Source organism: Aythya ferina (genome assembly GCF_964211825.1).
Source record: "Aythya ferina genome assembly, chromosome: 20".
NCBI classification, from domain to species: domain Eukaryota; kingdom Metazoa; phylum Chordata; class Aves; order Anseriformes; family Anatidae; genus Aythya; species Aythya ferina.
The window spans coordinates 8430263-8445402 of NC_140318.1; the positions used below are offsets into that span (position 1 = coordinate 8430263).

The following is a 15140-nucleotide window of genomic DNA, read 5'->3' on the forward strand; positions in this document are numbered from 1 at the left end:
TGCCTTACTCATACATTTCAGTATGTGTGCAGCCTGGCTCCCCTTACTTCTACAAAACTCAGGTACAAAATAGCCACTTGCTGATTTGTGCTCACAATGCCCCATGAGCTCTGAATGTAATACCCTTGTCTTAGGCTGCAATACAGAGAAAGACGATGACGAATGCTTAGGGACATACAGGCACTGCAAAACAAAGACAGGAATGGGAGACAGTGCCCCGTGCAGCCATGGCATGAACCATCACCGTCCTCATCCCTGCTCCCCTTCTGGACAGCCCAGCTGAGAGCAACCTCGCATTTCACAACCTCCAGGCTGTCACAGCCAGGGCAGGACCAACAAAGCGACCCGCCATGCCCAGAGAATGGCTGGCAGAGATAAGAAGGGGGAGCACGGCTGCTCCAGCATCACCACGCAGCCCCAGCTGGAGGTTTGCCTGGACTGGGGCAAGAAAGTCATGTCAGAAATTCAAACTCAAGCCACTGAGCTTTCAGCTCACCCTGGCCCAGTGCAACCAGCAGCAAAACCCTGATGGCAGCTGACTGTCTGACCTGGTAAATGTATGGCATCTGCAGCTACTCAGATTGTTAGCATTCCTTCACAGTACCCACATTTCAGAAAAATATACCTGCTAAAGGGAAGGTAGGTGCAATACTTAGGGCAGTAACTCAGTACCAGAGTGAGGAAGAAGTGCAGGAAGGAAGGGAAAAAAAAGAGAATTTATTCTCTCCTATATAGTTATGGAGCACCAAGGTTGATGTTACAGACTCTATCTGGAGATGTCAGCAAGACAAGTGCTGCTCCAAGCGGTGATAAAAGCAAGATTTTGACCATTAATTTTCCCTCCCGCCTGCCCTCGCAGCCGATGGCACTGAGAGCGATAACACGCTCTTTCCACTCCGCTGTCAGCCAGGTCCGACACGCACCGCCTTCACGCGATGCTGCTTAAGGAAGTGAGACAGAAGAACATCTTTAACATTAAGGATGTGAACAAACACTCTTTTAAATTTATATCTATGGTCTTTTAATGACCTTTTCGAGAACTGAGTAAGCCGCATTGATCGCTGCAGCTTCCGCCCGTGGGGAGGCAGTCTTATTAAAAAGCAATGACTCAAGCCCTCTGCTTAGAGGGGGAATTAGAGCGTGCCGTGCAAAATACCATGAGGGCTACTCTTCTGTCTGCTGTGGCAAGTGGCAGATCCAGGGTCGGAAATATAAAACCTTCTAATTCTTTTCCTGTTTTCTCTGCAGAGGCCAGGCAGTTGAGTTCAACTTGCTGTGTCCTGTGGGTGAGGGACGTTTGCTTTCAGACTGCATGTTCCTGTAAACCAGGAACCTCTGGGAAGTAGTTTTGTACTCAGACCAAGGTGGGTTTAAAGGATGATTGAATTTACAGGTGCAATATAGATGCCCTGCTGAACCTCAAGTGCCAGCAGACCTGCAAGGGCTGACACAGTCCCACCAGTTCTGTGCCCATGGTAGGGCTGCAGCACCCAAGGACATGGCATGGCTCTTGAGATGCAGTGAAAGCACTGGGGGAAAGCAAGTGGCCTGCTCCCTTCTCCCTACCATAGTGGCTTTTCCTACTACAAATAAGAGCATAAAGTGTTTTTTTTTTTCTTTTTTTTTTTTTTTTTTTTTTTTTTTTTTTTTAACAGAACAGACTCCTGTTTCCAACAAAATTAAAAATATCCTTAGGGCTGATCCCAGTTTCTGCCCTATGAAAACACAAATGGCCATAAAGCAATGAAAGCAGACAGTGTTCCTGTTATTTAAGGACAAGATGACAAGGTCTTAGGCATCTCCAGCTAAATTATGTCTGTCAGAGGAACTGTTATGTGAAACATGCAAATCCTGCATCCCAAGCATCCTCGCAAAGGACCCATCTTGCTTTGGTCTTCAATAGGCTCCAAAGCCTTGAGCCAAAAGACGGTGTTTCCTGAACAGCTCTCTGCAGCCAGTGTGAGCCCGGTCTGCCAACAATCCCCATGTCCCTCTAACACCGTGTCCCTCTAACACCGTCGCCTTTGCTCTTCTTCTCTAGCAAGGAAGCCTCCCTGAGCAAAACAGGAAATCTGCTGGCAGCAAATAGCCACAACTCCCATTGGCAGTGGTTGCAATGCTTTCGACCAGCTGCTCTAAGCGGGCTGAGTATGAGGATGCACAGCAGAGCTGAAAGTCTGTGTTGCCTCCAGTCCTGCTCTCCGCAGCCTGGAGCTGTCCAGTCGATTCTCCCTGTGCTGCTCACAGTCATGCACAGGCACCCAAACACCCAAGGTCATCTACAGAGGTCCCAAATACCCCAAAAGTTCACTAATTCACCGCTCAGATATGGTTGGAGCCTCTCAGCCCCACGCAGTGACCTGGGCACCCTGCTTCTGGCTCCAAGGAGTTGAGCACTGCTCCCGTCACTGCTGCTCATGAACCTCTGCTGGGTTTTGCCTCTCAGTGATGCCACTGTGGTGTTTGCAGGATCCCCTGCCTTCAGGTGCTCCAAAAGCAACGGATAAAGAGCAACTCAGGGGAAGAGGTCATTTCAGGACAGATTCGCTCCCCGGCTGCCCTCCTTTTTCCTGCATTGCCATTGACTGTCTATATAGGACCGTTCTTTCATCTTCTCCTCTCTCACACGCACTCCCCTCGCCTTGCCTTTCCTTCTTTTAATAAAAATGGCATGACAAGCACGGCAGAAGATAATGAAGAGAATTCCTGCCCGACTCTGCAGTTGGGAGAAAGGAGGGGTGGGATCCTGTAAACAAAAGAAGGACGGCAAAAATCCAGAGCTCTTGCACGGGCTGTTTTTTCAGCTGCACTCCGATCTCTGGCTGTTTGGATAAGCCCAGCAACACGGCAGGTGCAAAGGCCTCAGAACAAGGCTCCTGGCCCTCTCTGGCTGACTCAGAAGACATAAATACCTAGAAAGCAACCTTGGAGAAGCTTTTCACTCTACTCCTGATAAGTTAGGTCCCAACAGAGGCAGTGGGTTTGCTCTGTGCCCTCTAGCTTTCTTTTATGATTTGCTCGTTTATGAGCAAACCAAAACAGGGCAGTGGAAGTATCACGTGAGTGTCCATTGTCTGGATGTGAGGATGGGGACTGGACGGTGGATTTCTGCTCCCAAGCCTTGCTTAAACATGGACAGGGCTTTTCCAGGGAAGGACAACAGGGCAGCATTGGGCCTGAACAGATCATGACAGGTGAACTCTTTCTGCTATGAGATTGCTTAGCTACCTGAAGGCCAGCATTTCACCATTCAATGCAGGTGCATCAAGATGATGGCCAAATTCAATTTTTGCTTCCAGCTGTGTGAAGAAGGCATTTCCAGTAACACCTAACATAACCACCTCACCCGTTTCTGTGACACCAGAAAGACCTCATGCATTCAAGGTTGAAGTCAAAGGCTGAGCAATCAAATCTGGTAGAAAAAGGACAATATCCTTTGCTCCACAAAATACTTCCACAAACCAAAGTCACCACCACCTCTCATAACTGCCACAAAATCCAAATAGCCACTTAACTATGTAGCCCTGCTCTTGCTTACACTGGTGTAACTGAGAAAACTGAAGCAGTTTTAAAGACTGGAGTGAGACCCCTTGGGTTTAACCCCCAGCAGCTGAGCTGCAGACCTGTTCCCCTGAGTCGTGCCCAAAGGCATGTGCTGCCCCGAGCAGCTCCCCGCAGCACACAGCTCCCAAATCCCAGCTCTGGCTAGGACCTTGGGCACGCTGAACATTTGTCTTCAAACAGAACCCTCACTTCTGTCCTTCATGCGAGAATCGTAAGTTTGTAAAGTAGCAAACATATAGATATACATGCAACTGATTAACTCCAGCAGGCTTTGATATAATCGTCCAAGTATTTGCCCTGGTACCAATTTAAAACACAGTAGCACATTTAATAAAAAACAAAGTTTGTGGCCAAGGCCTGAAAGATATTTCTTGATCATTGTTTTCTCTTCTTACAAGAAAAAAAAATAAACTTCAACAGTCAGTTTTCTACTTCCTTGGTTGAACAACAACAACAACACAAACAACCATGCGAACTTTTCAAGTGGATGATAGAGATGCAGGATCTAAATCAGATTGGGTTACAAACACCAGGGTAATGTAAATGCTAGGGGCCCGGGGCCTCACGTGGGTGTTTGCACCAGACAGGCAATTTCATGGCAGTGCACAGGTTAAGTGTCAGAGCACCTGGTTGCTATTAGAAGCAGGGAAGGAGGGGGAAAATCTGTTTTGTTCAGTTCCTCACGGCTGTGATCAGACCCTAGGCTGAGACAGGAGCACTTCTCGACGGGCAGCTCAGGCCTGGCCGCTGAGGGAGGGAAGGCTCTGACATTGGGACCGAGGGGGGAAAGATGTGGGCCCTGACCCACAGAAAGCCTTCCTTCGGCGGCAGGAGATCAGCACATTGCTATTGATTTCCAGGGAACGGGGCCAGCATCCACCCCCCCAGGGCACTGTGCTCGGTGCACCAGCAGGCAGGTTAGGACAGGCTAATTGCTGTAAAGGCCATCATCGTCACCGACGAACCCTTGCCTGTTGCATCGTGCCTCTCGATGAGCAGTGCCTGATTACTCAGGCCCGTTAACGACGTCCGGGCCGCGCCGTGCAGCCGCCGCAAGCTCCCCACAGCAGCAGCAGCCCCATGGGCTCCAGCAGCAGCACACACCACGTTGTTGCACAAGTGTCTGGAGCATGACACGCACGGGGCTGGGAGCCCAGCAGCCACCCCTTGGCATGCCGATACCTCATGGCCGGACCTTGGGGTGTTTCGGCAGCTCCCTCAGCTCCATGATGGTTCGCCAGGCTCAGCTCTCCTCACGGGAAGGTTTCTCCCAGCTTAGGGTCTTCAGCTTGGCAGGACAATGTCCTTCAGCTTCTCTGAAGCCAGAGTGACCTCCAGGACTTCTCAACAGGCCTGAGCCAAGACCTGATTGTCAGGACTTACTACCCTCCTGTTCCTGTGCAATCCCCCCGAAAGGGTAAACCCAGCCGTGGGAGCAGCCACTTGCAGCGCCTGCTCCAGAGGCTTCAGCAGCCAGGGGAAGTTATTGCGTCTATTTTCAGCAAGGCTTACATTGGGCCCCGAGCGACCACAGATGTTTGCAGTTTTCTCGGCTTCCACCTCTACCAGTGCTCCTCACTGAAGCCCGGCCTCAGAGGGCACGGGCACAGAGGCTGCGTCCTCCCAAAACGCTGCTCCTTGGGACCAGGGAAGGGGCCTGTGCCTCCACGTGCGTATGTCAGAGACGTATGTGGTGCCACGCACGCCGCAGAGCAGAGCCCACAGAGATGTGCGAGGAGATGAGGTGACTATTCCAAAGGAACATTTTGTCATTTCCCTCCTTAGGGGCTCTGTGTTTTGCTTTAAGCCACTTCAGATTATGAGAAATCCTACTAGCTGGTCTCCAGTGGGATCTTTAATGGTTTAATAACTGAACATTACTGAACATATTTCCACTAGCCTCTTTCTAAAATCCCATCATGAGCTAATTTCCTCTATTGTCATTACATCTGCAACTGGTCTTACATTTAAAAAAAAAATCTGTACCACTGCGAATAAATGATTTGGTTTATTGCACCAAGCTCTCAAGGCCAGTATTTTAAGTAGCGGCTGGTAATTTGGGGTGTCCAATTCCACGCACCCTCAGTGGGGTACGATTTGCAAAGACTGAGCTTAATTTCCACTTTGCCTCTCGTATCGTAAGGAGATGTGGCAAAATGTTGGAATTGGGCATCAGCGTGGAAATGCCCCACACCACTCCACATTTTAGAAGATCCTGGCCAAAAAGAGCAAGGTCAGGTTTGGGTGAAGCAACCATACCAAGAATGCTTTGGGCTGGCACCGTGCTCAATGCTTTGCACACCATGCAATGAGGCACCCAAAGGGCTTTGCTTTGTCTGTCACTGTGCTATCCAATACGGTATTAAGGACAGCACAGATATATCAGTGTTACTTCCCATTTGAGGATAGCTTCAAGTTTAACAGAAACTTGAAATTTATTTCCTAGGAAAGTATTTTAAAATAAAGCGCCCGGGAAATGATCAGGCCAATAGTTCAGGAAAAGTAGCAGGAAAAAAAAAGCTGTACTGGCTGACGCTGCTGATAAAAAGGTAGGTAACACATTGCTGCTTCTTCTGCGGTATTTGAGGCTCACTCCAAGTTTTACAAGAGAGTTATTTTTAAATTGTTGCATAACACATGTCTGTCCAATATTTCTTTCCTCAATCAAGCAAAGAAAATGCATTTGTTATTCCTGGGAGATTTCTGGTACTTCTTATCTTATTTAGAGCCCAAAATAAAGATGCACACAAGGAGGCAAACATCAGAGAGAAATTATTATCCATGAGATAATGCACACCCTAATTTACCACATATCTGAGACCTGCAATAAATTATTTCACCCCGCAGGAAAAGTCTCATTTGACCTTCATTTTTTTTTTTTCCCCTGCAGCTGAAAACTCTGCTACTACTTCTAGGTCGGGAGTTCAAATTCCAGCCTGGCTGGGAGTGATTAAGTATATCAATTTCTAATAGTATCTATTTGGTTAATAAGAGGACAGCAGTTAACATTCACTTTTTCAGGGACACGGGCACCTGGCTAGGTTGCAGTCTGCAGGTCTGATCTCTCTCGGGCTCTGTGCATCGCTCCAGCTCCACTGCAGACATCAGTCCTACGCAGAGCAGTCCCCGGGGAGTCCCTGGAGGGAGCAGAGCTGTTCCCTGTCTCTCCTGAAGCAAAGTGTCACTCCCCAGACGGGGCAGCCGCTGTTTTCTGGCTATCCCCATGCTCTCGAGTCATTTCCTTGAGAGGCGACTGGGCGTCACTCAGAGCAATGGTGCATTTCGAAGTTAAACACAGCCTGAAAAATCACTCTGGCTGCCCCATTTCAAGATCGCAAAGCTGTGAAGATACAAACCACCCTTACTACCTTATTCTTGCATCATGTGCGGCTGAGCCAGAACAGGAGCTACGGATTTTGCCAAGTGCCAGCTATAGCTACAGCGTTACATAAGAAACCGCAACAGCGAAGAATCACAAATCTATCACTACACTTGGCACCAAATGGCATCTTTGCACAGGCTTAGCAGAAAAACTGCCTACTGAATGGGCACAGACCATCAAATTGTTCTTTCTCTTCTCCAGGGCAGGGTTAAGGCAATTTGGCAGAGGGTGGTAAGGGAAAAAATTGCTGTATCTGTTCTGTGTGTGGGGTCAGGAAGCAGGTTTTATTTGTTCGCACAGATAACCTGGCACCTTTAATGAAGAAAGAGAGAAAGAAGGAAAGCCATCAGAATGTGGCTTCCAGCTGTCAAGTCACATCAGCCAAATGGAGATGTACAGTCCCTGAGAGCAGCAGCACTGCTAGCCTCTAACATTTAATTGTGAGCTCTTTGAAAGAATGCACCTGGTGTATTTTTTCTGCAAAGCACCCAGTGCACTACTGGCAGCTATAAATAATAACAGCCACTACCTCAGCATTTAGCAGCACAACATATGTGAAGGAAAGAGGCAGGAATAGTGGATGGAAAAGAAGTAGGTTTCTTCTCTCTGTTTTACCGGGCTCTCGGTGGATGAGCTGGGGTACGGCTCCTGCCTGGCACGGGGAGCAGAATGGGTCATCCCTGCTGCCTCCCTGCCCTGGAAGTCAGAGACGAGGCCACACTGTTTGGTGAGAGGAAAAAACTTCCCTAGGTGAGGATGCTGGAGGTGAGGATGCTACTAGGGGAGGACTTGACTCCTACCAGCACTTCGCCTCTGTCAGCATCTTCACCTCTGCAGGTAGACCGGCAGCCAGCTTCCTGCTGTTGGAAGGGAAGGTGTGGAGCAGGAAATCACCCACTATTTTTTTGTTTTTTCTTCTTGGGAAATTCTCAGGTTCATCAGGGAGAAGCACGGTGATCGATACCGGCTGCACGAGGCAGGAGCCAACAACAAACGCACCCAGCGCTGGCTGGGGAGCGCCGGGGAGGCGTTAAGAGGAGGATGCTCGTTGGCAATCTCCAGCACCTCTGCTGAACTCTGGGACTGCTGCGATGTCGTACACCAGCTGAAGATTAAACTTCACAATTTTGCCAAACTGACCACAAGCAGCTCCACTCCATTTGAAACTCTTCACTGACACGTGAAGGCTTACAGACAGCGAAAGCACGGCTGTTAGTCCAGCTGGAAAACTCAGGTCAGAGACAAATAACAAGGACTCTGGGTGAAAAACTAGGCAAGAACTAGAAGTGCTAGTACTGTACCTGAAACTGGATATTATAGGGGTAAGAGAGACCTGGCGGGGCACAGGGACAGAAGGCTGTTTGCTCCTTGGGAGATCCCAAAATAGCTTTGTCCATGCAGCACTGCGCATTAGTGACACAGTAGCTGCAAAGAAATGAGCAAGAAAGCATGAATAAAAGTCAATCTGTTCATGTTGAAGCTCGGTTAAGGCGTTTTTACTGGAAATGAGCAGTAGACTTTCATATGGATATAGACAGGGATCTCTTTAATACATTACTAGAGAGAAAAAAACCTGGAGAATTGTGTAATTATGGGAAAGAAACCTCCAAGATGAAGACTAGGGAACAAACACTTTTAATAATGGCAGGTCTTGGGAACTGCTAGAGGTGATAGAAGGCATCAAATACTTCTGGACTCAACAAGAGATGACACTATTTTGCACTTCTAGTAGCTGAAGTTGGTTGGATTGAAAGGAACACTGAAGTGTAATGGAAATTTATCTTTCAGTTACCACCTTGAGGTTAAATATTTGCAGGAATTAAATGTTTGTTAAAAATCTAAACCCCAAAATCCACTACCTGCAGATAACAGAGCTGGCACATAGACTCAGCCAACACAGAGAAGGATGGAGTTACAATGCAGGTATAAGTGATTTGCAGAACTGGATGTCTCAAAATGGTGCATACGTTGGTATAAGGAGGGTCGAGAAATTCAGAGTAAGTTCAGAGCTCTTCATTTCATGGAAGCAGTTGGTTGTATTTATTCAATTTCAAGATAACTCTGAACCACCAGTGGGGCATATCCACAAAAAAGCATATGAGGTTCTTGCACGCATCAAGGCAAGGCACTTCCAGGATTGCTGGGTAAGTATTCACGCCGTTGCAGAAGGACATCTGGAATACCATATACAGTTCTAAAGCCTGTTGGGAATCCAGATGTGTAGCATGCCGGTATCGCACAGACAACCGAGCAGCTTTTGTAGATAAATCTGGGTGTGTAAAGTGCTTTCTTAACATTTCAGTCCTATCTTAGATACTCCCCAATATTTCCTGGCATATCAAGAGAGATTTGGCATGGTAACTGTGGAGGAGGGGTGAGCAGAAGATGATGATAATATGGGCTTCAGCTTTTGGTATCAGGAGAACATCCACCCAGTGATCTGTATCTTGTTTGGGTGGAAATATGGTGTTAATTATCTTCATGACAGATGGATCTGGCAATTCATTTCAGCTGCTTTAGATCATACATTCCTTTGGCTGGTAGAGCTTCAGAAAATAGAGAAATAGATCTTCAAGATGAATGTGAAGGAAGGAATGCCATAATAAGGACAGATGTTGCCATGAAATTTTAGTGTTGCATTCAGCAGGGCCTTAGCTTTACATATCATCTTTGTGATATTCATATTTTTTTAGACCTCTGTTCAGCTGGGCTTGTCTCATGTGAACACAGTCTTCCTATTGAGTTGGGGGGCTAAAAGGCACACCACCAATAACTGGGCACAGCGAATTCTCCCTCACCACAAATAGCCACTGCTGATTCTCCAGCCTCTCTGCCTGTTCATATTTTAAGGAATTTAGCAAACATTTTACACACATTCAGACTAAGGAGTGTTTTCCATCTCCAACAACGCATCACCTAGGGTTTCTGACAAATCACATATCATACGGCCTCTTCTGATTGGATACCAAACAAGCACAAATGCCATCAATAACGCAAATTCTGAAACAAACAATGGTTTCAGATAAAGCGTGTGAAGTGCTAGGGACTCACAAACAATACCACAGCAAGCTCTCCAAATTCCTGCAATCTTGATGACGGTAATTTCCAAGTCATTCTGCAATCACTTCAAGAAGCCCTAGTGAGATCTGTATCCCACCGTCTTAGGTGCTGAGTTAAAACACAGAAAGTGGCATTGAGTTCGCAAGCTGAGCACTGAAGTGAACTCCTGACTCCAACAAAATATTTAAAAATACTTTAGTTACTTAAACAGTAGCTGCACACAGTTGGTGACCAGTCCCCTCTATTATCAAGCAACTGAAAAGGAAGTAGGTGGACAAAAAGCTAAATCTGAGAAGAAATACATTTTCTCACACACTATATGAGAAAATACAGATTTCTCTCTCAGTTTCTTTGTCCTTTATTTTGAAGCATGAATGCAGCATCTCTAGGTGTCATTAGGTAAATAAAGCACTGATCAGTGTAGGAATAACTCATAACAGGAGAGCATATTTGCTTCTCAGTGATGCTCAACTCTGCATAACCAAAACCAGCACCAGGGCTTTGTGACAGCACTCTAAGGCTACCTCAGTCAATGAAAAACTCTACGGGTGAACAGAGAAGGTTACAGAGATGACACGATGCACCACGCGTCCTCACATTTTGAGGTTTCCTATGAAGTCTGGAGCAGAAAAGGTGGAGAAATTTCCAATTCTCTGACACTGTAATTCTGACAACTTTCCAGAACTGCCCTGGGCCTCCCTCATCCTGGCCTGCCCAAGGGGAGAGCGCAGATCACTGCTGGCAACCTGGCTACCAGAGGGTGATAGGCTGTGCTCCCTGCTGCCAGACATGGTGATCCCCGGGGGCTGATGCCTCGCTGTGCCCGCGACATCCCTGGAGAGCCTCCCATCACGGGAGCTATCTTCTCACCGAGGTGTTAAAAGTCCATGGTGGCTCCAAATGAATGTGAGAGCACCTCGGTGACAGCAGAAGCCCTCCTGTAAGGCCAGAGGGAGGGCAAGGCGATTACCACGTTCACTGTTCCATCTTGCATGTTATTCCAAGAGAACCACCTCAGCGAGACCCTCTATGTAAGAGCACAACCCGAGCTTTGGATTAAATCGTGAGCTGAGACTTGGAGACCTGCAGAAGAGGCTCCTTCCTTATCACGCGTGGCAGTGTGAAGACTCAGCAGTTCTGCGCTGCACCTGCCCTGACCTCTTTTTTCCCCCATCGGTTTATTTCTCTTTCTGCTCTTTTCCTGGGCACTGCGTCTCATTTTGTATCACAAATACCAGTAATTCTGGCCCTCGGCTCTCGGTGGAAGCATGTGTACCTTGCCTGCTTTCTCTAGGTCCAAGGATAAGGCCCTGTTCCTTAGAAATGATTGTTAGCCTCCGCTCGAGCCAAGAGCTGAGATTAAAATTCAGCTTGAGAACAGAAGGTCTGGCATTATTTTGCATTTCTTAATAAAAGGTTTCCACTGTCGTAGTTATTTCCTCTCCTCTGCGGAGCACCCACTGCTGACTAGGCAAGGGCTATCCATTAAAGGCTGTCTCTCTCCTCACCTTAAAGAGAAGTTCCCTCTCTTTGACGGGAAAAAGGTAGGAGAAATTAATTTTTCTTTCAACATCACCACACCTGGGGAAAGGATCTTGCTCACAGATAACAGTGCAAGCAAATATTTTCTTTGGGAGAAAAAGAGAAAGTGAAGATCAAGGTCAGAGGAGGCAAGAGTAAAGATACTGACTGCCTTCAAAATAACCTTCCATAGAACATGTGGGGGTGTCATTTTATTTCATATGGAAAACATGCAAAGGCATAAAAAGGAGGGGTAACTGGCTTGGGGCTTGCAGAGATAAAGGGGTTGCAACGTCTGGTTGCACAGATATGCCAAATTCCAGCTGTACAGAATGAGACAAACAGGCAGATGAGAAAAGGCTGAGACACACTGTGTTTAGCCCTACATATATGTGCAGGAGCACAGCCCAGCACCCCAGTCCCTGCCTTTCCTGAAGCACCTTCCCCTCCTCCCTGCTTACAGAGCATGTGGACGGCGGCAAGCCTATGCACAAGATGCTCATGGAAAACTCATCTTGCTAAACTCATCTTGCTTTTGCCTCTTCCAGAGATCCACCACCCCGTGCAGAGGTTCACGACTCTGCAGCTCTCGAGGAACGGCCGAGCAGCAGCCTGGACTCACAGCACCAGGCTACAGAGCTGCAGGAACCTCCAGCAGCGGAGAAGATGAACAAGCACTGTGCACATATGGGTATTAGGATAAAAAAACATCACTCCGCTTTTCAAGATTTCAAACACACGCCAAAGTCCTGCATAAAAAACAGCTACAAGTGTTTAAAGAATCTGCATCTTTGACTCCTTACCCAGTGACTAAAGACTTCATTTTAGCTTTCCAAGTGTCTAGTCGGAGCTCACTGTCTGGATTTTCCCTGCAGTCCCTGGAAAGACACAGGCACCCTGAGCCAGCTAGACTAGAGTGTTTGGTTAGGTTGGCTCTGCCAGCCTCCGGGAGCAGCTGTTTCTGTCTGCTGATCACAGGTAGAGCCCAGAAAGACAAACTTAAATTTTATGTCTGATTTTTAGCTGGCTATATAACTAGGTGCGACATGCAGACAGGTACAGTAACGTTACCCTACATGATTTATTCAATGCCACGCAGGAAAACTGCCATTTATCCCTGGCTACTGATTTAATCGTTAGAGCACCTTTTCCCTTCAGATGGCTAAAAACTAGAAGTCACCCACAAAATCATAATAAAAGACATGGGAATAGAGCTCAGAATACAAGTTGTGTTTTGGGCTTTTTTTTTTCATGTTTTATTATGAACTCAAAACTGGACCTGTTTCTGTGGGAACTTGTGCTAAGGTATGCAAATATTTCAAACCAAACCAGTCCCATTTTCCAATGTGAGTGGGCCAGGTTTCAGGCAAAGATGCTTTCACAGCAAAACCCTGGGAAAATTTACCATTTTCCACGTTTCCAATATGCCACTATTCATCTCATTTTAAGTGCCAGCAATTGTTGGAACAAGGCTACAACCCAAGAAAGCTCTTAAGCACATGCTTAACTTTCAGCACATGAGTAACCTAAACAAGGTTAGGGGTTTTGCTTTTATATTCACTATTGTGAGCTACCTTGAATTTTGAAACCCATAGGGACAATTTGCATCTTCTGAGCTGTGTAATTGCACCATGAAAGGGATGGCAGCTCATGATTACTGAATTGTTAATTAATCATTTTTATTATATTTAAATATGCTTCAGAAGACCATAATGATGTATGCTTCCTTGATATTAGCTGTACTAATTAGATCATCTTTTCTAAATTAGAGTGCAGTTTTCTTAGCAGGTTTCCTTTTATCTGGTGTTCATTTTCAGAAGAGTTTCATGTTGTTCCCACAGATGAGTGAATCACTTCCAGGGAATCATGTTATGCAGAAGATGTTTTTCTTACTTCTGTAGAATGCCTATGGGTAGATCATGGATCTCTGCAAAATCATTAAATATTTTGAAAACAGGCTTTCCTCAACAATCATACATTCCTTGACTAGTTGAGTGTAACTGCATCTGGGATGAAATTCAGTCCCTACAACAAACTAGCATATTTGACATGTTTACTGTGCAACACAGTCTGTGTTAGTGACACATGAAAGCAGAAAATGAAAGCAGCTGAAATCCGTTTATATACCTGAACATGCAATTGTATTTTTTGTATTCTCTTGTAAGGAGCGAATTAGAAGTCTCAATGCTCCAGCACAGCAATTCTGTCTCTGTCTCCACTGAAATATTACCTTGAGAAGATTTCTAAGGAAATTATGCCCATGTTACTCCTGAGGTTACCTTAAATATTCAACTTATCAAAGCTCAGGTAGTTTGTGATATCCTTTCTGGTTAAGGAAAGACCAAATTTTACATTTCTGCACAACCAGCCAAGAAATTCCTTTAAAACTACCTATGAAAAACCAGACTATTTCACCAGAATGTTATGTTCCTACCTTACAGAAAGAAACTATGAGAATATCCTCTCTTGGAGATATTTGATATGTCTACCTAGTTTAAAATCTTAATATTCAATAGCAATACCAGACATCAACAGGCTGAGGAGAAGAAGCTATTATCTTTCTCTGAACAAGTCTCTGAAAGCAGTACTTACGTGTCGACAAATCTTCTGCTGAGGTTTGAGATGACAACTGGAGATCCGAACTGGAAAGGAGGATCCCGAACGACTTTGTACTGGATGGGTTTGCAGTCCGTGCACAGCGTGCTCTGGGGAACAGAGCTCAGCATGGCAGCATCGATTTCCAGATGCTCATCCAGCGTGTAGATCTGGATCCCGTATACCTCCTCGCCCACTTGCCTCACATCCAGCTTTATGGTCAATGGGATGTCGCAGAAGACATTCTGCGGCCCAAGAGAAATGTTCTTCCCGCTGACAGTGAGCAACTTGATGTCATTCACCGCTCCGCTGGAGTCCCAGTCCGGGGAAACAAAGGTCACCCAGACCGTGAGGGACTCTGGAGTCAGGGGATAACGAAATTCCAGCTGCAGGTAGCAGCCCTGCGGCTCAGGACAGGCGGGGGGCACTGTGTGTTGGTTGACTGCCGAGTTGGGACTCCACGTTCGGACACTGGATTTACAAGGCTGCTCAACGTCAGGGTGCCCTGGAAAGAAAGAAGGAAACACTGAATGTGCATAACAGGACTGAGGGAACACGGCTTATCATTGGCATTAGATTAGTCTTGAAAGAAACTGGTGGTGTGAGAGCACATCTGTCCAGGGAGCTCATTATTTACTTGAGCAGAACAGGCACGGCCAGCATCTTGTGGCTGGGGCAGAGAGACACAAAGACATTTGGAGTGCCCAGCAGAACCGACTCCAAAGGACACAAACTGTGCCAGTGTGTCTGGTCCACTTGGTACCTTACCTTTATTTCACCTCGGTGCTCCTACATACCCCCTTGTCTGTTACTCTAAAGTTTCACCTTTTTCTTGTCTTTAGCAAAGACAAAGAAAAGAGATTTTACTGATTCCAAGAAGTTGTCGCGTTGTGTGGTTGAGAGGCAAAATATTCAGTTCACTCCTATGCCCTTTACAGGCTAATCCTGCACATTGTGTAAGACCCCCTTTTTTTTTGGAGGCACAGGTTTGAGCTGGCTCTTTGCACTCGTCATGATG

General features: G+C 46.6%; 1 protein-coding gene across 6 annotated transcripts in view; it reads right to left on the reverse strand.

Annotated features, from left to right (window-relative positions):
- Positions 1 to 15140, reverse strand: part of PAPPA (pappalysin 1) — a 361581-nt gene that overhangs the window by 92991 nt on the left and 253450 nt on the right. For all 6 annotated transcript variants that reach the window (XM_084494331.1, XM_084494334.1, XM_084494332.1 and 3 more), the window contains one exon: positions 14120 to 14627. In XM_084494331.1, coding sequence (XP_084350457.1) covers positions 14120 to 14627 — 508 coding nt within the window. The remainder of the gene's footprint in view (positions 1 to 14119; positions 14628 to 15140) is intronic.